This window comes from Dermacentor albipictus, chromosome 4 (assembly GCF_038994185.2).
Source record: "Dermacentor albipictus isolate Rhodes 1998 colony chromosome 4, USDA_Dalb.pri_finalv2, whole genome shotgun sequence".
In the NCBI taxonomy this organism is placed as follows: Eukaryota; Metazoa; Arthropoda; class Arachnida; order Ixodida; family Ixodidae; genus Dermacentor; species Dermacentor albipictus.
This window is the reverse complement of record NC_091824.1, coordinates 83,325,369-83,349,590: the sequence shown is the minus strand read 5'-3', so window position 1 is coordinate 83,349,590 and position 24,222 is coordinate 83,325,369. Positions and strand designations below refer to the sequence as shown.

Below are 24,222 nucleotides of genomic sequence, written 5' to 3'. Positions count from 1 at the left end.
GTGTAGCTAAGAAAATGCTGCTTAGTTTACATTTTCTCGTTTGACACTACTTGGATTTGCATAATACTGAGTTTGCTTGGGGCAGTAGTAACTCACCTTTACGGTGAAACCTTACAGCCTTCATATGAGCTCAACTTTTAGGATGCACCCCACGCCTCACATCGTTAACACTCGCATCCCTACAATGGGCTGAAGCATATAAGCACTTTGTACTGTTCCCTTATGAAGAGACACTACAATTCTGAATTAATGCAATGCAACACAGGCAGTATACATTAATACTGCTCACTTCACAGCCCAGAGTCAGATAAGGTCGCATACACATCGGGCCTGCAAGAAATACATTCGACTTTCGTTACCACGGACCCTGACAATCCGACAAAAGGCGTCTGTTTTATCCAAAGTCCTTAATATCCGAAACGCCTCACTTCTGAAACTTTCGTCGCGATGTCTAATAACTCTATTGCGAAGAGTAAAAAAAAATAATAATAAAGTCGCAGTTTCACTTGAAAGGCAAAGCAGCGGCTGCGATAGCAAATTAAGCAAGATAAGCGCAACAGCAGCAGCGAGCGAAATGACCTTCGTGCTGTCTCTCACTTGAACGCGAACTAAACGTCAAAAGCACAGCACATACAAAGCTACCGACACTGGGCACACTTCGTCCACATCACAGATCACTTTCAAGATACGGGGCCCGTGTGGGCGAGCACTTCCTCCACATTGCAGATCGCTTTCAAGATATGGCTGCCACGCCGTAAGCAGCAACCGCTGGAGTAGAACCCTCTCTCTCTCGCCTCAAAGGTGGCGTGTTTCCACCCCACCTTCCTCCCTGGCATGCTCGACATGGAACCGCGATCATCAGCCAACCCTCGCTAGTCTAGTCAGTTGTCAGCCCATGTCGACACGGCAAAAGTATGTTTTATATGCCCGATTTTGAAAAAAAATTTCCGCTAATTTCATCCGCTGTAGCCAGTAGTCTGTTGTAGCGCGGTCCGTTAAAAGCAAACTTCGTTGCATTAATAAAATAGGTAGAACAAATTAAGGCTGAAATATGGTCCATTATATCCGAAAGTCTGTTGTATGCGGGTCCGTTGTAACGAGCGTAGTTTATAATTGAATTGTTGGTAATGTGAGCACTTAATGGTGCCCACTAACGCAGCAATGGGTTCATGCTGAAAGTGACATCTCAAAATCGGGAGGTGGTGATCCAAGACACAAACCGCAAACTTGTGTAGTGACCGTTGGCCATGCCACGACCATGCTGGCAAAAAGTGAGTTTGTTGAGTCATCTCCCCACACTGCTGAATCAATCTATCTATTTTGTCTCACTCAACACATATTCACATTCAATGCAATATGAATTAAACCACTGCGAAGGGAGAGGAGGTGAGTGGGAATGCCATGCACTTCCGGAAGAGTGACCGTGAAGGACCTCTACCCAAGGTTCTTCCTGCCTGTAACACCGTAAACATTGCATCAAATAGAATTGAAGAGAAGGACTGATTTGGTGGGCTCAAAACAATAGCTTGGTGCGGATTTAAAGTCACACTAGGTGTACTCCTCGGCTTTAAGTGGCACTTTGTGGTTGGAGAATACTTTGCAGGGCTGTGGTTGGTGGGTGATACTAGGTACATGATCACCACCACATCCAATTACCCTCACGTCACTTTTGGCACAAAGTCGCACTGCATTCACTGTGCTTGTGTTCGGATGTTTTGGCCCTTCTCAATCGTACATGCATGAAGCAGTTGGAAAAGCAGCATTTGCCTAATGGCATTTCTCGGCAGAGCTGCAGTCATTGTTGGCACTACTATGTTGTGTATTAAAAATTGTGGACCACATCTGTATAACTGCATCCCTATAAAAGCAACGCGGATATTTCCTGCATCAAAGCTTTTGTTCAAGCAACTTGCCTCAAGCAATGCCAATTGTATAGCTTGTGTTGACTAGACACTGTTTCCGGTGGACGCCACGGTTGATTGTCTCTATTGTCTCCTTCACTTGCTTTAGCCACAGGGTGGACCACTCGTTGTCATGGAAACGTCAGTGTGACTGATGCACTCAGGCCAGTACAAAAGCAAAAACCTTGAGCATTGCCAGGCTTTCGCTGCCTTTGCACACGTTGGCCGTGCGGCCACTTCGGTTGGTAGTGCAGGCTTTACTTCTTCACTCCGCGCACACACCACAAGCTTGGTGTTCCTTTTTTTTTCGCCTGCACTTAAACGTTTATTGTAGCTTCATTTACAGACCGAAAACAGTTTTCTGATGCCATTAATGCGTGATATTTCAGATTTTGCAGCTCAAACAGCTGCTTTCTAGACAGCACAATTATAAATGGAGCTGAAAAAATCATCAGACCTGACACTGCAGGTTTACTTATTTAAAAGCTTCAATATTTTCAACGAATTCTGCCACACAATACTGTGTAGTAATCCTGGACAAAGCATGCTCTATGCAGCTACCAGTTAAAACAGATACCTGTGGTAACATTAAAGCCATAATAAATGTGCAGTTATCACATGATAAAGAATGAGCGCCCTGGCACCAGGTGCCATGCTTGGTACAAAATATGTAGGAATACATATATAAAACTTTCCTTGGTTCTCATGGCTGAGGTAACTTTAGCAATATGGTCATATTAGGCTTCCTACAACAGTTTCCTTTTATTACTACTACTGCTATTACTATATTATACGGTGTTTACCCCCTTTACATAACAGTTTCACTTATTGCTTAATGAGCAAGACATACAAGTGGTAATCCTTCAGTAAACTTTTTTTCTGCACTTTGACACAAAGCATGCTAGCATAAACTAAGTTAACCTCTTATATAAAATTTATTGTCACTCATTGTATTTTATAGAATATCGCAAACTGCACGCCATAGCACTGCCTTTAACCAGCAGAAATCCTTGCATTATGCTTGACACAGAATGCTTAGCTGAAGTCATCTATGCACATTTAGAACCTGTTAGAAAATTGTTTCTTTCTTCTGCTTTTTTCTTTTCACCTTAACTTGCTTTTCGTTATATGTCACCTTGTTTCTGTGTGCTGTTTTCTTTTCTTCTTTTTTTTTCAAATGTCTACTTCCTTCTCCTATTTACATGTTGAAAACAAAGTTTGCAGCATCTTGGTTTTTGCATACTTCTGTGTATGTTTGTTGCCTTGTAGTGCAGGGATACCCTCCCACTTCTGTGTTGTTCCTACATGTGTATATTGTTTGTGTCCTTGCATTGCAGTGAGCTGTGGTGGCTAAATTGTCTTCAGCTTGCCTAACCTTTGCAAAAGATAAATGAAGTGTGCAGATACCATTGTTGCATGAACATACTGTGGGATTGGGGAAAAGGGCTTGGGAAGGCAGAGTGCTTTTCATCAACCAGAAAGCAAGAAATTATTCAGATCCTACACACCCTGGGAATCTATAAAAGTGAAGCTTTCATGAGCCTGCAAGGTAAGATGGCACACTACGCCTACAGACTGCAGATTTCAGCGACGAACGCATCTCTCAGCCATCATGGTGGACTTTTCAGAGAAAACAGAACATTTGTTTAGCATTAAAACACGAATCACAAGTCACGATGTGCTCAACCTTGTAGAAACGTGCTACAGAACCGCAGTGCAGTGAGAGACATGCAGTGAATTTTGGCTGCAAAACACGTTCTGTAACTTGTCTCGTCAGCATCAGCTAGCGGATGCAGGTGCTCACTTTTTATAAGCAAAATTGTTCCTATGTGACGCGGCTAGTGTTCCAAGTTATTTAAAGCAGTGGCTTGTGCAAGGGAAATTCGTAATGGTGCTTTATTCTGTCTTTATTGGCATGCGTCCATGACCTAACGGTTTGAGCATTGGGCTTCTGTGCTGGGGGAACTGTGTTTGCAAAACCAAACATTGGTTGCCTATGCAATGCCACAGTAAATGTTGCCTAAAGTATGCGCTACTAGGTATTTTTTATTTCTTCTTTTCCAAAGCTCAGGAAAAATTCTGACTCTCTCGCACAACCACGTGACAGCACAAAGGCGATATACCACAGTGGCGATACCAAGAAGCATTTCGAAAGCTTTAACAGGCAACACAGCGTGGCAGACATGGTGGCAGAATGGACAACTCATTCACCTTTTCCTGGTGCATGTGTCTGCATTTGTACAGCAATCTGCTACTGAGCGAAAACTGGCGATGTTTCAGTGAGATGCGGTACCAGATACCGCATAGTACCAATCATCCTGAGCGATTTGTGCGCAGTGCATTGCCGTCACTTTTCGAGACATTTGCAGCGCCGTATGCATGCATGTTTGGCAGCAGACCCACATTTGCATTTCGTGGAATCTCGGCAGTGTGGTTTCTCCTTGACCATGCCGCTCCTGAACAAATGCACGGATGCGGCACGTTGAGTCAATGCAGGGATGGCGAGCTGCGCTCTTTTCTGCAAGTGTCACGCACTTGAAGCACTCCTGCACAAAGAGGCAGCATAGAATGGCAGCTCGTTTGGGTTATTGTCTATTAAAAGTGTGCAGTACACTCACAGCTGTGCTACACACTACACCACATGTGCTGCCAAGCAGTTAGTTGAAGAGGCTTATCATGATGCAGTTGGCAGCATAAGTCATGCTGCCCATTCATTGATGGTTATGTCCTTTGCTGAGGCTGCCACCATGCCTTCATGCATTTTCTATGCTTATTCATTTAGGCATTGCCACACCCACATTAAAGTCGTAATCACTCGTCGACCGGTCTGTGCGTTTTCTGAAAAGGCGGAAGGTCCTTTGCGGCATGACGTCGCCTATGTCGGGCACACCATAAGTCGTTTGTGGTGCAGTTGACCTTTATGTGACAAAAAGTGATTGTTTTATGCACTAACTGCTAGGCACGTGAAACGGGCCCTGAATCACTTTTTATCAAAGTGAAGAAAAGCATTTGAAATGAAAACAGGGTATTTCAGAAATATTTTTCCACACAAAGTACTTTAATGCGTTCCGCAGAAGCAGGGTTGTCGGCAATCAAACACGGCCTCCGCTGTGCTCCCATTCTTTTTTCAATGCCTTGCACTGCGAAGGCTATAGCACAGTGTGGCATGCCCAGAACTCTCCCCCTTCTAATTGTCACCAGAGCGCGCAATTCAAATTTCATTTTGGATGTTAATGTAGATGGCACTACTTCCAATTTTGGCCCCTAAAACATACTTAACATAAGCTAAGCACGGTTATCGTCAGTGAGCCGCAGCGCGTTTAGCCAGTAGACTCGTGGTAGCATCCCGCGGGAGCCACGGTATCTACGCTATGTAGCTGACCGCAGATACCAATAGCAGTCGCATATGGGAGTCCACTTTATCACGAAATAAAGCGTAAGCCTGCTTCCTTAACCCTTTGAGGATCTATTCTTTTGCCATATGCAACCGCACTGGGTAGATTTTTTTTTATTACAGATTCCAATTCTTCTGAAGGACCTATTTCGAAAAAATATTACCGTAATTTTTCTAAGGTGACCGTAAAGTGAGAAAAAATATATTGTGTTGGTATACATGTACTGTTCATTCATGAATAACAACAATAAAAAAAGAAAATAAACTTATAAGAATCAAAATTTTGATGCATTGTTATACACATAGTTCAAGGCTTAGAAAATGCGCACGTGAGAATATTTCGCAACTCTCAGATGTTCCTGCTCTTACTCTAATATTTACGTCCATAGTGTAATCGAACTGCATAGGTGAGCGCACTCAAGAAAACTGTGCTTGTGTGCCCGTCAAAAAAGCAAAACGTGTGACAGACTTCTGCTAATCTTCATCCTATCGCCAACCAGAGGCAATTAGTTTTTGCACGTATCCAAAAAAGAAAGAAAGAAAAGGAAATGCATGCACAGCGGCATCCTTCCTATGCACACCACTGTGAGCACTAAACAAGCGAGAAACAGGCAGTCGCCTTTTGAGCGATTAGTAACGAGATAGCCATCAGTTTTGTGAGTGCAAGAAGCCGAAACCGCCCTTGGAACAAAACCCAAACCGCTGCCTGCCCGGCTGCGCACCAACACGCGAGCGGTAGTATATAGACACGCCGTAGCAAACTAGCTCTAAAACAAACCATGCAACGAAAACCGAGAGAGGGAGGTGCAAGAAAAAAAATTCCCTGTATTCCCACATAGTGGCAGCGCATGCCAGGAAAGAAAAAGTTAGGAAATAGGCGTGCTTTTTAAACGTATAAACGGCGCCGTAAATATACGGCACCAACCATTTTGGGCTTGTTCATGGCGCCGTATATTTACGTCATTGACCCTCAAAGGGTTAAGAGAGTAAGGAAGCAGGCTTCTGTGTAAAAGAGAGCGTTTGAGAGAAAAGTTACTTCACAATCCCCTTGTGAGCTCCAAGCACCACATCCAGAAGCAAAACTTGGCTGGAATGTTCATGGCAGCCTATGCTACCCGCAGACTGTGTTTTTTCACCAAGCCCAAGGGGTGGTTCAGGAACCCTTGAAGAGCCACTACAGCTTAAGTGATCAGCCAGTACATTAGGCTCTGTAGAGACTGGGTGTGTATCCTAGTTGTGAACTGCACAACTGGGCCTTAGGACTGCAGTGTGCTATCGTATCCTTCCTGTTATTCTCTGCTCCGGCTTTGCATACAAGTGCACCTTGCATGTGTGCAATACTTACAGCATAGACAGTCCCATTGTGATGACTCAAAGGTTATAACAAGTTCACTACTGAACACAAGCTTGCAGGTTTGATTCCCAATCAACACAGCCCCATTTTGGTGTGGACAGAATGTGAAAATGTGCTGGTATCGCGCATTAGATGTCCATCGATAAGTGGTGGAATGTTAATCCGGAGACTGCCACTACAGTGTCTCTTATAGTTCCTGTGTTGCTTTGGGAGGTTAAACCCTAATAGTGCAGTCAATCAAGATAGAGGCTACCTTTTTAGCACAGCTTCGTTGTGTGGTTGATGAGCTTGACATACTGAAGGATAAAGGGAAAAAAAATTCAGAGAAGTCTGTGCAACATTCAGGAACAGCACATCATAGGCAGTGAACATCAGCTCTTTTTACTGCTTGTTTGCACCTTTTGGACCATGGCACACTGATGGCTGCTGTACTACATTTCTTTACTTTCAGTAAAGAAAGTGAGGTGCAAGTGGCAGTGTGGGCAAAACAAGAGAAAGTTTACTTAACCAGCACTGAATGCAGCAATGACCATGTCATAGAACTAATGCTTGGCTGTTTTACTTTTCAATGCTGCAAGTTGGGCAATACTATAGAAACACCGGCCAATTCACTGTAAAAATCTTGCATTACATTTGGAGCATGGTTTCCTGTGTTACACAAGGTGCCTGTTCAACAATATCTCGGGTTATTGTGCAGTTATGGTATCCGGCCATCATTCATTGCCACAGTGTCCTGACCTTAAGATCAATGTAGAGATGCAACCACAGCTCACAACCACAGCTCACTGAACTGCTGCTGTCCTTTGTTTTTGTTTCTTGTTTTCCTTTGTATTAACCTCCTGTATCAATGTCTGTCTTTTGTCAACTTTGTTTGTCACTTCGTTGATTCTACTGGGTTCACCTTGGTTCTGCATTTACTATTCTTTCTGCAAGTGTTCCTTTGATGTACAGTCTGTTCTTTCTGATTGTTGTAATATCTATAAACTATTTGTCCGGCTTGTCTACTTTGACACTTGTGTAAGCTATGTAGTGCCAGGAGGTTGATTAGCAAGATTTGTTTTGAGGAAAAACACAAAGGGTGAGATTCAACTTTTTTTTAGAAGAATGGAGCAAGGGAATGGCTTTTCTTGTGGCGGTGTTGAAGAAGTATGCAGTCGTTGCTATTGAGTAGACTTAATGGCCATGTAACATATACAGTAAACTTTGTTATTAAACCTGCACATATAGTTTGTATCTCCATGAAAGTTTCTGTGTTAGGCATCTGATGAGCTTATGGTGCCATGTATTTTCAAAAATTTTGCATCTCTGTGTATGCTAAAGTTATTATGATAGAATGGCCATTCTGTACTGTATAACCAATTAGAGGTATTTTGAATAGTAATGAACTAGAAAAGCAATTAGCACCTCATCACTGAAATGCTCATTTGCCTTAGGACGGTCCGGAATAACCACACAGCTTCCACACTTGCTAGCAGCTCAGTCTTAAAAAATTATCTTGTGATGAAAAATAAAAAAGGGTATAAATAACATTATTTACCAACATAACATCTTAGAGCACAGATGGTTCACAAAAGCACTGATGGCACTCTATTCTGCAGCTGCTTTAATGCAAGTATAGTTGTCTGCACTCTGGAGGATTGTACTGTGACACTCCCTATGACCTGCAGCATGCAAGGTGCACAAGAGCATTCTTTAACCATGAATTGCACTATTGCTCAGCACAGCCAATTACATGTAGGTAATGGTAGAAAATTTCGCTCTTTCATTACACATGCAACACACAGCGATTAACACACTTCTCTGACATGCTCTGATCAAGCCAAAGGGCAATGCGGATAGGAACAAATGGATTAAAGAGCTGAGCAAAATTTGCAAGGCATTCTTGAGTTTGTTTATGAAGTACATGCAAGGATTCATTATCTAGTAAATGAAAAGGGAAACACAGGCAAGGAAAAGCAGGAGCGGCAACATGAATGCTGTTTTGCAATTGAAAGTTTACTGAAAAATATTTTTTTCAAGCAATATACATTGTGAAACAAATTAAAACAACCAAAATGAGAATTAAAAGTACAATTAACTCTTGTTAAATGTAATCTCAAGGGACAAGGTAGATAAGTTCTGCTTATCGCAAGTTGCATTTATCAAGAGATTGAGCTCAAGGGCACACCAGATGCTCTTTTGAAAGGGGTAGGTACTTTACTGTCAATAGTAGATACAGTCAAACCTCGATATAATGAACTTGTACTTGCAGCGAAAAACTTCGTTAAATTGAAAATTTTTTAAATTCAAGGTTTTAAAGTTCCAGCATTAAAAATAACTTCACGAATTCCCAGAGAATTTGGGGTTGATAATATCTTCTTAGTAAGCATTTATAAACAAATCGCAAGCAGGTTGGGTTATAATAGCGCGGTTATGAGTGCCTGCTCGTGCAGTGCAGATTGCACCGAGAGCAATGCACCAACGTGGCTCACAGCGTCTAAGATTTACGTGTGTTGCATCATGTGGTGTCGTAAATCTTGGATACCATGGCTGACCATGCTTAGTGCCCACAGCCGGCGCCCACAAATTGAAAACAAAAATGTAAAAAGATATAAATATTGGTCATGAGAAAAAAAAAAGAAGAAACGAAAAAGTGAGTTTCGCCAGAAAGGTTGAGCATTGATGATGATAGCAAGGAGACTAAGAGGTACACGAAGTCAGGTTCGTAGTTTTATCGGTGTCGCACGCATTCAGGAAAACATTAACAGATCTCACTTAATGACCACAAGCTCGCAGTCACAACGCGATGAATGCTTCGTGCTGTGTCTCGGAAACTTGAGATTGTGCAACCGCCAACACTTGACGCGGGAGAACAACAAAATGCACATGAAGGCACCATACACTTTGGCTTGCCGCAGAGAGATTACGTCCAAGATCAATACGGCATGTGACCCGCGCACAGATGCATACGAGGAAGAAGGCAGATAGGATTTCAATGCAACTAAGATTGGTAAATTAAAGTACTTCATTACGTGGCAAATTTTGTTAAATCGAGGTTCATTATTGGCTGTAATTTTTTTAGCAGATGTGATGAGAAAGCTTCTCCTCTAAAAATTGTTACTTGCTCGTAGCCGCTGCACAAGACATTATTACAAAAAGAAAGAGTCTTGTAGAAAAAATAATGACGTATTAGTGAAGCAACCACTCTTGAAGTCATTAATAACTTCGATCTTCGTCTCCAGCATGAGTACATTGTGCAGCCATTTCTGTGCTACCATCAGAAATACCGTATTTACTTGCATAATGATCGCACCCCAAACTTGCCGCAGCGATATGTCGCGTGTCAAGTCTAGCTAATAATGATCGCGCTTATCATCTGTCAAATGCTACGCGAACGACTCTTCAGGAAAAACCAAGCGGTCTGCACGCACCATACATTCTTGAGTAGATGCCCCATTTCATTACTTTCATCACTTTCCCCACTTCCATGACAAAAAGGGGTACAACCAAACATGCTTTTATTATGTGTAGGCTCTGTAATGGTTGCGGTCTACAACAACAAAAAAGGCGCCTTTCGATTCTTCTTATCTGCGTTCGTGGGCACGCAACAAGTCGCGAGCGGCAACAATAGTAACCATATTTACATTGATACGTTAGAAGTGTACCGTATTCATACGCCAACGCTTGTAACACACCTAAGATATTTGCCCACCCTTAGCGGAAATGTGCCGTATTAGGATAGTAGTGAAGACAGATGCCGCAGTTTCTGCAGCATGCCGGCCATGTGTTTCTATGTCACTGGCAGCTAAGCACACCCATCTATTTCTGTCCCCTCAAAGTGGACTTGGCTGCGTTATTGCCGCAGACTTGCCGATATTAACGATATTATTCATTACTGATACGGAAGAAACTGTTTCAATGCACGTAAGAAGAAAAATAAATAGCATTCGGTGCGTTTGGCTTGCTCGGCCGGCCGCAATTTTTTTGTTTTTTGGTGTCCCGCACTACACACAGCGGCAGCCGCCTATTTGTTGACCTGTTGTCATCCCGCTGTAAACACAAAATGAAAAAAAAAATTTTTTTCTTCTCGCGGGAAATTTAACCTGTGTAATGACGCACCCCTGAATTTGCGTCAATTTTCTTTTTTTTTACAAAAAAGTGTGATCATTATGAGAGTAAATACGGTACTACGCAAAATCACAGCTCACCGACATTGCCAACACAAAGAAACCACATCAAGCCACAATCACAGTAGAGCCACACTAACCATGGGACCAGAAAAAGCCACATAGGTGATAACATAGAAAACTATTGAGAAAACAAAAAAAAGAAAGGCATGAAATGATGCCGTTTGCGATGCCATTAAGATTGGCTGCTCAGCTTCATTTTCAGTAATATATTTAGTTCCGCTTACCTGGAGTTGGAAAAAAATGTAATTCTGTATAACCGACCTTTTATTTATTTCTTTCTATTGCCTAAATGCACACCAAGCCAACCAATAGGCTGTTGTTCTGTTTAGGTGGCAATTCCGTTTTAAGCCATTTCTGTTCGCCGAGATTTTACTGTAAAAAGGCGCATGAGAACAGGTATAGTTATGCATAATCAAGACAAGCAAGTGCATCTTTTGTTTGGCTGGTGTATGGCCGGCTTACACACAATGGTGCATGCTTTCGAATATGAAAAGCTTCTGCAATCTCACAGGTGCACTGATAAACATCTTACGGGAGCGGATTTTTTTGAAAAATGCTTCTTCACATCCTTTTTCACGCTGTACATTATAAATATAGGTTCAAACTCGCCTAGTGCATTATTTTACTACATGTAATTAATAAGCCTGTTGCAAACAGTGGTTCCACAGTGAACTTGAAATGTTGAAAGGGCCATCTTGACATGGCCATTTACCTAATTTCTTGACCTTGTTACGTAATTTTTCTCTAAATTATCAGTTATGTGAAGTTGGAAAGCTAGCCAGTGCTGCCGTCTAAGCTCAGAATGTGTTTGACTGTGCGCTTCCATGTCGCAAGTTGTACCGAGTGCCATAGTTAAACCTCCGATCTGTCTACAACAGTGCGCGAGGGTGCAGCTAATAAAATGATCAGCTCACTTTGCTGAGAATCACTGACATCGTTGGCAAGATTGTATGCTGTGGTCACTATAGCTGAGGGCACTTTCTATTGTAGCTTGAAAGAAGTGCACAGCAATCGTTAACTTGTGCAGGTGGTCGCACGAAATGGGCAGCACCAGTGAAGAAGCACAGAATTTAGGAGCATAGTTTGAACTTGCCCTTAGCCCTAGCACTTTCAATGAATAGCCCAAAATAATCGCCGATTGCTCTTATTAGAACACACTGAACGATGATTTTGTTGATCAGGAGCTTCCATGCTGTCAAAACATCCAAAGCCTGTGCACTCTATGAGAATATATATTGGGCTGTCTGTATAGGGGTTCACGTGGCTTAAAGACATATTCCAGGTAGTGTCTCAACATTGAAAAGGTAGTTTCTAGCACATTGAGGTAATTGTAAGATTGTTTGGTCCTTGTCTGTCTTCCCGCCTTCTTGGCTGGCTGTGTTATCGTCCGTCTAACTGTGTATATATTTTGTAATACCTTTTTCTTTCTTTTCTTTTTTTCACGCTTACCTATGTGGGATGCTTTAATTCTGTAATGTCCACCGTGTCAAGCCTTATATATAAACTATTTCCCGTTTCTTTCAGTCTCTATTTATTGCTGTGTCGGTCAAGAAACACCCATGTTATCAGTTATGACCCCTTTCCCAGCTGTTATTAAGAAGGTCACTGCAGGAATGGTGTGAAGAGACCAAGAAGCGCATGGCACAGCACAGTAGCAACTCTTGCCATCATTTTCAGCATTCTGTCAGTGATATGCCCACATATGCAGAATTGCAGGAACTGCCCATTGGGCAATATAAGAAATCTTGCTGTTGGGATAGTTGGTACATGGGGTTTAGAATGGAATCTGCGCAAAAGATTGGACAAGAAAGAGAGACAGACATAGATGGGGCATCAAAAAGAGGGGCTGACAGATGTACCAGCACGCATAGTATAAAGGTTGTAAACAAGGATAAGGTGCCTCAGAAAGGCTGGCCAACATTTTGAATGGAGGACCTGTCTTCGTCAAAGGCAAATCTTTACCTATCTTTGCCTTTGACGAAGATAGGTCGTCCAATTGAAATGTTGGCAAGCCATTCTGAGGAACCTTATCCCTGTTTATAACTTTTATGGTACCAGGTATGTCTTACAGTAAGGCATATTGATATGGCAAAAATTTTTAACAGTACGTAATTTCTTTGTTTTGCTAATGCATTTATTTTTCTTTATTCTTGCACAGCCATTGGAGAGCAAGTAGGGAACTTTTCTTGTGGCATTGGCATGGCCTGGACATTATAGAGTTAACAAGCCATTCTTTAGTTGTCAGAACATTATTTTTTTCTGCAGGTTGTACATGAAAAATATTAAGCTGTTAATACAAGTTCCCAGAGTTTATAAACAGTAGCAATATATTCAGGAGGTGAGCTGTTTAAACGGTATTGCAATAGAATGGAAACGTGGGCTAGATCGTAATATTTCATTCTCGTAAGAAACTTAGAGCACAGTAAGGATGAGAGATGAAGAAAGTGAGACATATTTAGAGCATTTTTGTTGTGCATCATTTCTTTTGTTTCTCGTTTTACTGTGCTTAATTTCTTGCAGGTTAAATTGTGTTAAAGGCGTGAAATATGCTTCTTGACTTTTTTTTATATATCATTTGTCACTATGGTTGATCATCATTAAGATATATTTAACAATGTGCTTTTAATAGACTTTTGTGTTCCTGCTTTTTTACTGTACATTTCAATGCCTCATTCCTTATCATACTGTGCAATTGGTACTAAAGCATGTGCATGTTTTGAGAAATTTGTCGTGGACTGCTGTTTATATTACAGTGCATGGAAATTTATCAATTGAATATAAGTAAGCTGTGAGAATGCTATAATTGCCTGCATGTTTCAGCTCGTGTTCGAATCATAAGCATTGTGTTTTGATGTATGCATGAATATGTTGTCCTGGATAATATGCCTGCCCTTTTGCCTGCTTGAATGATGCAGAGAAACAAGACTAAACGAGCAATAAAGTGGTAGCTTTGGACCTTGCTGTACTACATTTGGGTGTGATACAAAGGCAGTCCTGAATCAAATTGCAGAGCACCTGCTGCTGTGAAGATTTATTGTTCTCCCGGACAGTGAGGGCAGTACATCTTCAGCAGATGCCATTTGGAGGTTGTCCTTCTGGAATTCATTTTTCAGTGCCTATTAAAGCACCGCACGGCAGGCACAATTTGAAGAGAAAAAAAAAACGATTACTTTTAGTTCACTCAATCAAGCTTGCTATATTGGTTGGAGCAGTGCAAATTCATGAACTGCAAGAAGCAGCAGTGGTGTCTCCCATTTCTGGTTGGTGGGACCTCTTTTATGACTCCCATTTTATGAGCCTCCTTATGATTCCCCTAATGGATGACAAATCATCATTAGGAGAGTCATCATTGATGACTCCCCTAATGGGTCGGCGGATGTACTTGGCCACGGCAGTGTTTCCACTTTGCCTGCATTGTGCCTGCGCCAAATCGAATGCCACGGGCCATTGAAAATTGGGCATGTAAGGCCCTTTCTGCCCTTGAAAGTCTGCCTGCCTGTTTGTAGTGACAGAGGGATCCTAGCTCCACCTTACCGGCTTGTTCATGTCCAGCATGTTGCATGGCCACCGGAACGGCGGAAGTCGGGGCGTCGCATCTCTCACCGGCCATTTTCTCTCGTTGCAGCCAGTGGCCAGCACTGCCTCTGTACGCCACGACCTCCTTAATCCCATTAACGAGGATTGAGCGAAGAGAAAAACAAACAAAAAAGGCCCGCCTTGTGAACGACTGTTCTCTGTGTGCTGTAGTGTTGGTGGCATCAAGAGGAACCACCATCGGCCTGCATGTGTGTGCGTGTTTCGTGTCGTTTACGCCCCCGACCTCGTGCGCCCTCCCTACCCAACCTGACGATGCTGGATACTTTTTCGATGCATCAGTGCTTACTGTTACATTCATTTGCCCCCTTTATTTTGTTTTTTTATTATTATTAGCTTTTTGTCTGCTTGTCTCTGTTGATTCCGCCGAAGTCTCTACGAACAAACCACTAATCGCCACAGCATCTTGATCAACTAACAGCGTGTGTCACATCACAATCAGCCATGCATCGGCAGCCTGCCTGAAGCTCTACTCATGGTCACGTGATGAAAAAATATGAATGAAAAGCTTGTGCCACCGCTGACTGTACTCTCTTGGCCCTTGACAACGAGGTTGTTTTGCTGTATAGTTTGTCTGACAATGTATACGATACATGTGTGGTCTCTATTTCCTTCAGTGATTGACCTGTTTAAACGTTTTTGTTGTTTTTTTAATTGCATATGCTTATAATTGAGTGTTTTTTGTCTGCCACACTGGAAGTTCACCTCATGTGATTCGCTGTCCTTTGTCTTTATGTTCGTGGCCAGTCATTCTGTGTAGCACTGCTGCTTCAGTCCACCTTAGATGATTTGCAGAGTTGTCGTGTAAGGAAAGACGGGCTTAGGATGGTTTGTTAAGTTAGCGTGATGAAACTGTGCTCTGCAAAAGAGACATAAAGTCAAGAAAGAAGGTGACAGGACAACAAAGCTATAGTCCTGTTTGCTTCCTTCTGAAGTCTGTCTTTTTTGCACTGTGGGGTTTTGTCACGAGTTGTCTTGTGCAGCTAGCTGGCCTCTGTTGTGGGCTACACTAGATACCAAGAAGCTGTGCATTCTTTTTGTTTTGCACAGTTGTGCTTGCTGTAGCATTCTATTAGGGGTGTAAGAATGTTCTAAATTTCTAATACCATTCGGAATAGTTTTGTTTTGTATCGGAGTGTTCAGTTTGAGAATGAGAAATTTTATTTCTTAGAATATTGGACTATGGCTGAATGTATGGGGTTATCACTATGATCATATAAGCCTGCCTGCTGTCGAAAAAGGTCCATGAATATGGTTCACTGGCCACATCATTTTCCCGTGACAAGACTTTCACTATTTGCTCACTTGCAAGCTGCTTAGTTGAACACACTTTCAATAGCATTGACTATGTTAAAAGAAATAAGATTGACTATCCCTTCTCTATATTTCTTAACTAACTCTCTTTTTTTACTTTCAGAAGTGTGAAAATATATACAAGTTGATTTGGCATTACAGGCCCATATTTTTAATATTTGCGTGTATTTGATTTGAACAAAAATTTTCACTATGAAAGCACTTCTGCTGTATAACTAACTTTCCCTTTAATCACAACATTCTTATAGTTGAAAGTAGTAAGACACAACATGAACAGTGGTGGGCAGTTTTGAAGCAACGGTGAAGGAGCAAAAGTGAATGTAGTAGAGAAGCATCAGTAGCCACAGATTGATGATTTGTATGAACTGTTGGCTTTATGTTATTGTTGTCGTCTTGAAAATGCCTTCAGCATTGCAACACAATACTGCTGTTGTCTATAGGCATGGGGAGGGGGGGGGGGGGGGAGAGCATGTATTATACTACCTAGTGTCGTCCCCAGTTGTTTGCACCATGTGATCCGTGTACAGAGACTGCTGTCACCGTGTAGGCTATCACTTCACTGTGCCATGAATGTTGTCCGCCTCTACTTATTGTGCAGTTTGTGTGTATAGTGATAGAGGCCGAGGCATCCTCTCCGTGTGTGTCACAGAAAAGTGCCAGCTCAGCTTTACCTTAGCGGAGATGTTTAGTTTCACAAATGTGCACTTCAAGCCTTCTCAGCCGTTGTCTCCCCCACGTGATGTGTAACATACGTACCCTTGAGGCTGTTGTTTGCAAACTAAGTGGAACAAAGGTGCTAGTGTGTCTACCCATTTTTAGTCTTTTAATCAGTGCAATGTGCCGTGCAAGTTGCAGGAGCCTTTGAAAAGTGCATGAAATAGTAATGTTGCAATTGCAATCTTCCCGTTGTAAAATAAAAGGTGTCTTCTTTTTTTTCACTTTTGTGGCATGCATAGTTGATGTTAAGTTAACTGTGCACGAATCTTCCCTACACGTGTCACTCACAAGTGTTGCCTTTGGTTGTTACCATTTCTGTCTCTCTCTCTTTAAGAACAGAGGCATATATTAAATGTGTATTTCCATTTCTTTCCTACTCTCGTTTCTAGCCAAATCGTGCTTGCATTAAGCTGTCAGGCAAATTTTCATGTGCTGTATTGTTTACTATGCAGAATTTGGCAAGTTAGCTGTAAACAATGGAAGTGCATTGGCACAGCATGTGTGCTGGTTGAGTGACACTTTAAATCAGCTTTATTTCAAACGAATTCATGATAACCATGCAATTTGTCATGCATGATTTCGTTAAATGTCCGGTGAACATGCGCAATAGCAGAGACTTTTCTGCTTTTCCTGCAAAGCAGTGGAGAAAGTAAATGATCATGCTGCTGCTGTACTTGTATTAGATGCCCACCGAGTTCGTCACGATGGCTGACTCGCAAACCTGTGCTTTTTTCTCCCCCTCATAACTGCAATCTCCAGGTCTAGATTGGGTGAGTCACGTAGAGAGCAGTAGTGTGTCTCGGTGCCTTTGGTTGACAGTTTTCAGTTTTTCCTGTCTGAATGCTGCATCTACTACCAGCCACTTATTTACAGAATGCAGCTGCATTAACAGCTGCTTTTTCCCCCCCGCCACTTGCATGATGAAGCTGGCTTTGGGTTTTCCTAACCTTCCATTTTATTTGGAGTGGATTACGAATCTATGCTGATTTGATCCCAAACAGTTCTGTTTTATTTTTAGACAGCTACATTCCATGCAAGTTTGGGCGAATCAATAAACTTTTGTATTTTGTACCAGGGAATAATCACCAAATGAGCTGAAATTTGATGCATGAACAAAAACTGCATTCAGTCGTGCTACAGATCGTCAATTGTTGTCTACCATTTCACCTTTCCTGCATTTTAAACCAAACTGCATTAGTAGGTTAGGTCATTTCTTCTGTTTCTTTAAAGTATCCCAGCACCATCGGGCTGAGGTACACATCGCAACACGAGGTAATGCATGTTTTATTCCTTCTTCTTGGTGTTACCGAGGCAACTGTCATGCGGCCCCCAGTATGCTTGACAGGAGGTTCAGTGTGACAACAGGATAATTTTTTGCCTGAGCACTTCACACACAGGATGCATGTTTTTCCTGTTGTGGCCTGTTCCATGTTTTTCATTATTGCCCGTTCTTTTTTTATTATTGGTGATTTGGGTAGTTTGGGATTAATTAATTGGACCGAACAATAATACGTGTGCATGCAGTGCGGGCAAAGCTCATGCAGGTGTAACATTTTCTCTGTTTTCAGACACGTCTCTAGTCTTCCACAGAAACTGCAACCCACTTTGCAATGACCAGCCTCCTCCCCAGCTTCCTCCTCCTCCCTGGCTTTTCAAGCGCTCCAAGGTCACAGGCGTCAAGAGTATAGTTGTACATACTAACGACTTCTTCTTCGTGTCCCGTAAAGAAAATAACTCTTGAGGGATTCACTCCTCCTTCCCCCTCCACATACCATGCGGCACTGCGGGCAACCTGCTCTTACTCTTCAAATCTTGGCCCCCATGCCATTCTTTCTTGCCTTGCATCACAGCGAGTTGTGTTTACCATACGCTTCCGCAGCGGCTTTCATTTTGTACATAGTTAAATAAAGCAAGGACACCGAGTGTATGCATCGCCATCATTTTCTGTCTGTTGTGCTTCTCATTGAGTTGTGCAACAATAAATGTCATCAGTATGTCTATGGGAACTCCAGTAGAGAGAGCAGACATGCCTGGCTGTTGCCATTGGTTCACCATCGTCACCGCATCTCAAGGTCAGCAGTGCTGTTTTGCTGCATTTCAAGTAGCTTGTATAAATGTTTTTCTTTAAGAACGGTGCACGTTTAGCTATTGTCATCACCAAAACCTTTTGAAACGCATAACCAAAACCATAGTCTGCTTTCTAGCTGCACATTAAACCACATCAACGCTGGTTTCAACAGCCACAGTTACATCCTGCAAGATAGAAATTAAATTATTGTTAATAAGGGTATCCTTTATTTCTTTAACAAAAGTAGAACAAAAGATCAAAAGTAACAAAAGATCGTAGTATGCACGGAGGAAGGAAAGAGGCTGAGTTATGATGCAGGGCAGCTAGCCTCAGCAAGCCAACTTCCTGTGACACCGCCCCTGCCTCCCCTTGAGGTGCACCCCTAGTTCTCCCGGTTATACGCCTGTAAGAGGAATATAGCGAACACCGTATTGCCACTGCCGAAACGCGTTACATAATAAGACGTGTATACAGCGAGGCTTCTCTCGCTCTTCCCTATATAAGTTGCTGGAACTTCAACCATCTTCCAGTGACCTTATTCAATGATTATGGTGATTTATTGGCAACCTATATTAAACAGGGCGGTGACAAATCATCACCTAGTCTGCTTGAGTTGATCAGGTATGCTATACACGTTTTTTATTCTAGAATTTTTGTATACGTGTCCTTAATCTTCGTACTATGCCTCAGAACTTCTCTATTTACCTTGTGCCGCTACCTATGCCTTTAACGGATCTGGTCATATCAATCTCTTGCTTGCTTTTTTGCCACCAATGCTCTAAACGTTTCTTGATTATCTCGACTTCTGACTGATTGATGCCTTCCCCAGGTATATTCCCTCTGGACACGCTGTGCCATCTAGCGGCGCCGCCTTGAATTCCGCATGTGGTGTGTGTAACAATATTTATTCCACTAAATTAATTGAATATTTATGGTGCGAGTTCCATTCCCCCTGGCAGCAGATAAATTGTAAAGTTTTCTTTGTGGTCTTTGAAGAGCGGCTGATGCACAGCAACACAAGTTAGCGTGAAAGAAATTCACTGAAGAGCGGCACATACCAGTGGCGCAGCCAGTTCTTTTTTTTTTTTCGGGGGACTCTAGGATGAAAACACCGAATTGAATGCCTACATTGCACCCCCTGACAAGTCTGTACGGGCTATCTGTTATAGACTCAGGCTACAGCAACAACAAAATGTTGTGGAACCTACAACAGCGTAACAAAGGCAAGGACTTAGAAATCGCTGGAGCTAGGAGATTGGGTCAGGCTAAATCTATCCTGATCATCTTCATCAACACCGCAAGAATGCCGGAGAGCATCGATCTTCGGTGGTGTCTTGAGATGCTACACCTTCAAGCTGAAGCTTGAAGAGTGTTTCAACTGCCAGAAACCAGGACAACGAGCGGGAGAAGCCCACGGGAGGAGCAAGCGCTCTGCTACCGATGCGGACAAAGTCATACGAAGAAAGAAAAACCAGATTACGCACCGAAATGCATCGTCTGCAAGGGAGATCATGTCACTGGAACTAAAAGATGCAAGGCTCACTACAAAAGACAAAAGAAACCTGCTACCCCACCTGCACCACCCAATAAGAATGATGGACATGTCTCAAGAAGCCGGTCCAGTTCAGCCACACGCGGGCCTGGACCGAGAAGTCGAAGCAGGTCAAGGTCCTTCCCGCCCTTGGCCAGAAGCATCTCCAAAGACCGGTCGAAACAGGTGAGCATGTGTCCGCCTACCTCCTGGCCCAAAGCAGATGAAGAACGAATACAACACCTAGAAAGACAAAATGCACACCTAATCTCTGTAGTCGCTCGATTACAGGAAGAAATTGACAAACTGAGAACAGGGAGAGAGCTAACTAATAGCTCTATAATTCAACACTACCCCATCAAAACAGTAGTTAAACACCCACTGCAAATGCAGCCTCTTCGCGATCATCCTCCCCACAACGCAACCCCCCGCAAAAATGCGACCCCCTACCGACTGAAAAAGACCCCATGGATGAACTTAAATTCATGCTGGAGCAAAATTCTTCACAATTCGCCGCACAAATTGGCAGCATAATCGAAGCACTTGAGGCCAGACAAAGCAAACAAGAAACTTTACATCCACCTTTGAGCAGGGTGCAACGACTTCAGGAGCTAGGCAGCGTCCAGAAACCCCCCCATATACTTCAATATGGCGGGACTGCATAATGACCTAACAATTCGGCGATGGAACTGTAGAAGCTTAAGAAAAAAGCGAAGTAACCTGCAGTTCCACATACAAAACCTTAAAGAAAGCCCCCGACATTATTGCCTTGCAGGAAAGACTTGGTAATGTTAAACTGCGAAAATATAAAACTTGCGAAAACAACATTTCAAAGGAGTGCCAAATTGCCACGTTAGTCCAGAGAAATCCAGTGGCCATAAAACATGACCGAGAAAGGTCCGACTTGGACTGTCTCCTAGTAGAAGCAATTCCACAAATTGTAAGTATACCCGTCACATTCAAACTTAATGTATACCGCAAACCAAAGGGAGGACACCCTACCATTATCAAAGCAATATATAGGACACACAAAATTTCTCAACAGAATCCACTAGTCGTAGTGCAAGACAGTAATGCACAAAACATGGCCTGGGTGTATAGAGCCAATAAGAAAGGCTCTGTATACCTCTAGAATTACATCCAGGATGCACGCCTTACGCTACACAGACAAATCACCCCTACTAGTTTGTCAGGAGCACACAGGTTAACACATCTCCGGAACCAACACTCACAAAGTATATAGGACAAGTGACATAGCAGAAAACCATCACTAATCTTGGTAGTGACCACTACATAGTGGCAACTACTGTAACTGCCAAAAACCTCGGAGGAAGAGGCAGGAAACCAGTCCAAATTACAAAAGGGGACAAATTCAGACAACTCGTGATCAAAGCACAGAGAATCGGAGAAGCAACCTAGAGGAATGAGTCAAAGATCTCATCAATGTTGTTAAAACTAACCAAACCAATCCCATCATCAGAGACACCACAATCTATGGACAATTGGCTGCTACATATGTGGGAGGCATACAATAGTCTTCAGAGAAGGTGGCAAACGCAGAAACCCAATCGGCCATTGCGCATTAATATTGCAAAGCTATCCAAAGAGGTAGAAGATTATGCACAACAGCTTGCCAGGCAACAATGGGGCCAAGTCTGCGACCAAATGAGTGGCAAACTTGGCCTCAAGGATACTTGGCACCTTTTCGGACGCCTGCTAGATCCGCAGAACAGCAAAATGATGCGCAGTAAAAACATTAGTCTAGTACAGAACCAAGAACTCACAGATAGAGAACTCGTTAAGAAAGTCGGACAGAGATACGTAGACACATCAAACAAAGTCTCTGCCGAGCTACGATCGGGAACCCCGAAACCACAAACTGGACGAGGAGATCCAAGCGAGGAGATCCAAGAGTCGGAAGTGCGAGCTGCGCTTTAAACACTCGGGACCTCCTCGGCTCCAGGCTCGGATGGGGTTACAAATAAATCACTAAGAAACTTAGACAATGCCTGGATCAAAGCCATTACTAAATAATTTAATGAATGTTGGAAAAGGGGGGAACTCCTCTCATCCTGGAAGCACGCAAAGATCGTCTTAATCCCAAAACCGGGAAAGAAGCTTGACTTTCAGAACCTGAGGCCCATATCTCTCACCTCCTGCTTAGGCAAAGTGCTAGAGCACGTAATTCTAAGCAGGCTGCAGGGCCACATGGATGACAGGAATTACTTCCTGCACACTGTGATAGGCTTTAGAGCAAATCTAACGGAAGACATTATGCTAAGACCCTCATGAGAGGTTTTACACGCTGTGCACAGGAAAAGAACTAGAGCTGTCCTAGCCTTAGATCTGACAAAAGCCTTTGACAACATTAAGCATGAAGCAATCGTGCTTGCTTTGGAGGAACTCAGTGTCGGCACAAAACTTACAACTATACGAAAGCCTTCCTCACCGACAGGACTGCTGAACTCCAGCTAGGTTCCGTCGCATCTTCCACATTGCAACTTGGCAGCAAAGGAGCCCCACAGGGATCAGTACATTCCCCTTTCCTGTTTAACATCTGTCTTATACGACTAGTTATCGCACTTTGCACAATCCCTGGTTTAAGACATCCATTATACGTGGATGACATCACCCTCTGGGCTAACACCAGAAGCGATAGTGAGATAGAGGAAATACTACAAGCAGGAGCAGACCAAATGTCATATCATGTGAATCAAATAGGTCTCTCATGCTCCCCCCGAAGTCAGAACTTCGAATTATAAGGGCTTAACCACAAGCAAAAACGCCTCACCTGGACATCAAAGTGATGGTAGATGGCACATACGTACAAGTGCAAACCCTTAGAACCCTGGGGACGCATGTACAAAAAATGGAAAGAATACAGTCACTAAAAAATGTTGTGGGGCTAGTTGGTGCATAGCTTTCAATAGATGAAGCGCCAGTAATGATGGCACACAGGAAGAAATACAGACAGGACAAAGCGCCTTGTCCTGTCTATATTCCTTCCAGTGTGCTGTCACTATTGGCGCTTCATCTATTGAAAGAACGCAGTCACCCTGAACAAAATCATAGGGTGCGTTAGCATAACGAACAGACTAATTAAGCGAGTAGCAAAAATAAAGGCATGAAGGAAGTGGATCTCAGACAACTTGTCCAAGCCTTCGTCCTGAGCCGGATAATATATTCCCTTCCTTACCTGTACCCCTACCCTGCTGATAAGAAAGGAATCGACTGTCTAATTAAACAATCATACAAATCAACCTTTTACCTCCCCAGATACACGGCTAATAAGAAGCTCCTAGAACTGGGAATCCACAATACCCCAGAGGAGCTGGCTGAGGCACAAAAAAACTAGTCCAGCTGCAGACGTACTTGAGGATCCGAGGATCTGTTACGGATCCACACAAACCTCCATAGGTAAATTTCCACTAATATACCACATAAATTTAAGGATGACCCAATACCAAAAAACATGCATCCTGAACATCACAGGGACGGCAGGAAAGCATGAGCGAAAGCACTACATAAACGCTACTCGGGCCTGAAGAGTACAGTCCAAGTCGACGTTGTAGAATACCCAAGTCGAGATGCCTTCTCTATAGGCATAGTTAACAATCAAGGCCAGGCCCACTCTGCAGTCACAGTTGCGTGCATGCAGAGGAAGCAGAAAAGGTTTGGCTATAAGTGGCACCACTGCGAAAATCATTTTGAGCGATTCTAAAGCCGCAGGTACAAACTTTGCCAGTGGCAAAATCTATAAACCGGCCCCGCATATTCTAAACAGATATCCACCACCTGATCGCCAGATTCAAATCATCTGGGTCCCCGCACAATCCTCGCACCCAGGAAATGAAGCTGCCCACAATTATGACCGAGGTTTCGTCAGCCAGGCGGTGCAAGGCCTCGACTTGCGTTCAGCGAGGGATCGCATTGTGACGTTCCACGAAATTGCTATGCACTACCATGAAGGTAAACAAAAATACCCCCTCCACATAAATCGCTGGATAAACTGCAACACGTTACCTGGAGACAGTTGCAGACTGGCTCATTTGCTAACCCTTGCAAGTACTCACAAATATATATATATATATATATATATATATATATATATATATATATATATATATATATATTGTGAGCATTATTCATACGCTTCATATTCTCACCTGTACATACTCAT

The 24,222-nt window shown here is 42.8% G+C and overlaps 1 protein-coding gene across 8 annotated transcripts in view; it reads left to right on the top strand.

The window, feature by feature from the left end:
• Nucleotides 1–18,383, top strand: part of LOC135901177 (phosphatidylinositol 4-phosphate 5-kinase type-1 alpha-like) — a 93,035-nt gene extending 74,652 nt beyond the window's left edge. For 5 of the 8 annotated variants that reach the window (XM_065430859.2, XM_070537215.1, XM_070537212.1 and 2 more), the window contains one exon: nucleotides 14,444–16,664. In XM_065430859.2, coding sequence (XP_065286931.1) covers nucleotides 14,444–14,503 — 60 coding nt within the window. In that variant the 3' untranslated portion in view covers nucleotides 14,504–16,664. Of the gene's footprint in view, nucleotides 1–2,010; nucleotides 2,143–14,443; nucleotides 16,665–18,011 lie in introns of those variants that run through there. The other 3 variants (XR_011513976.1, XM_070537213.1, XM_070537214.1) reach the window with 3 other exon arrangements.
• The last annotated feature ends 5,839 nt before the right edge of the window (nucleotides 18,384–24,222 follow it).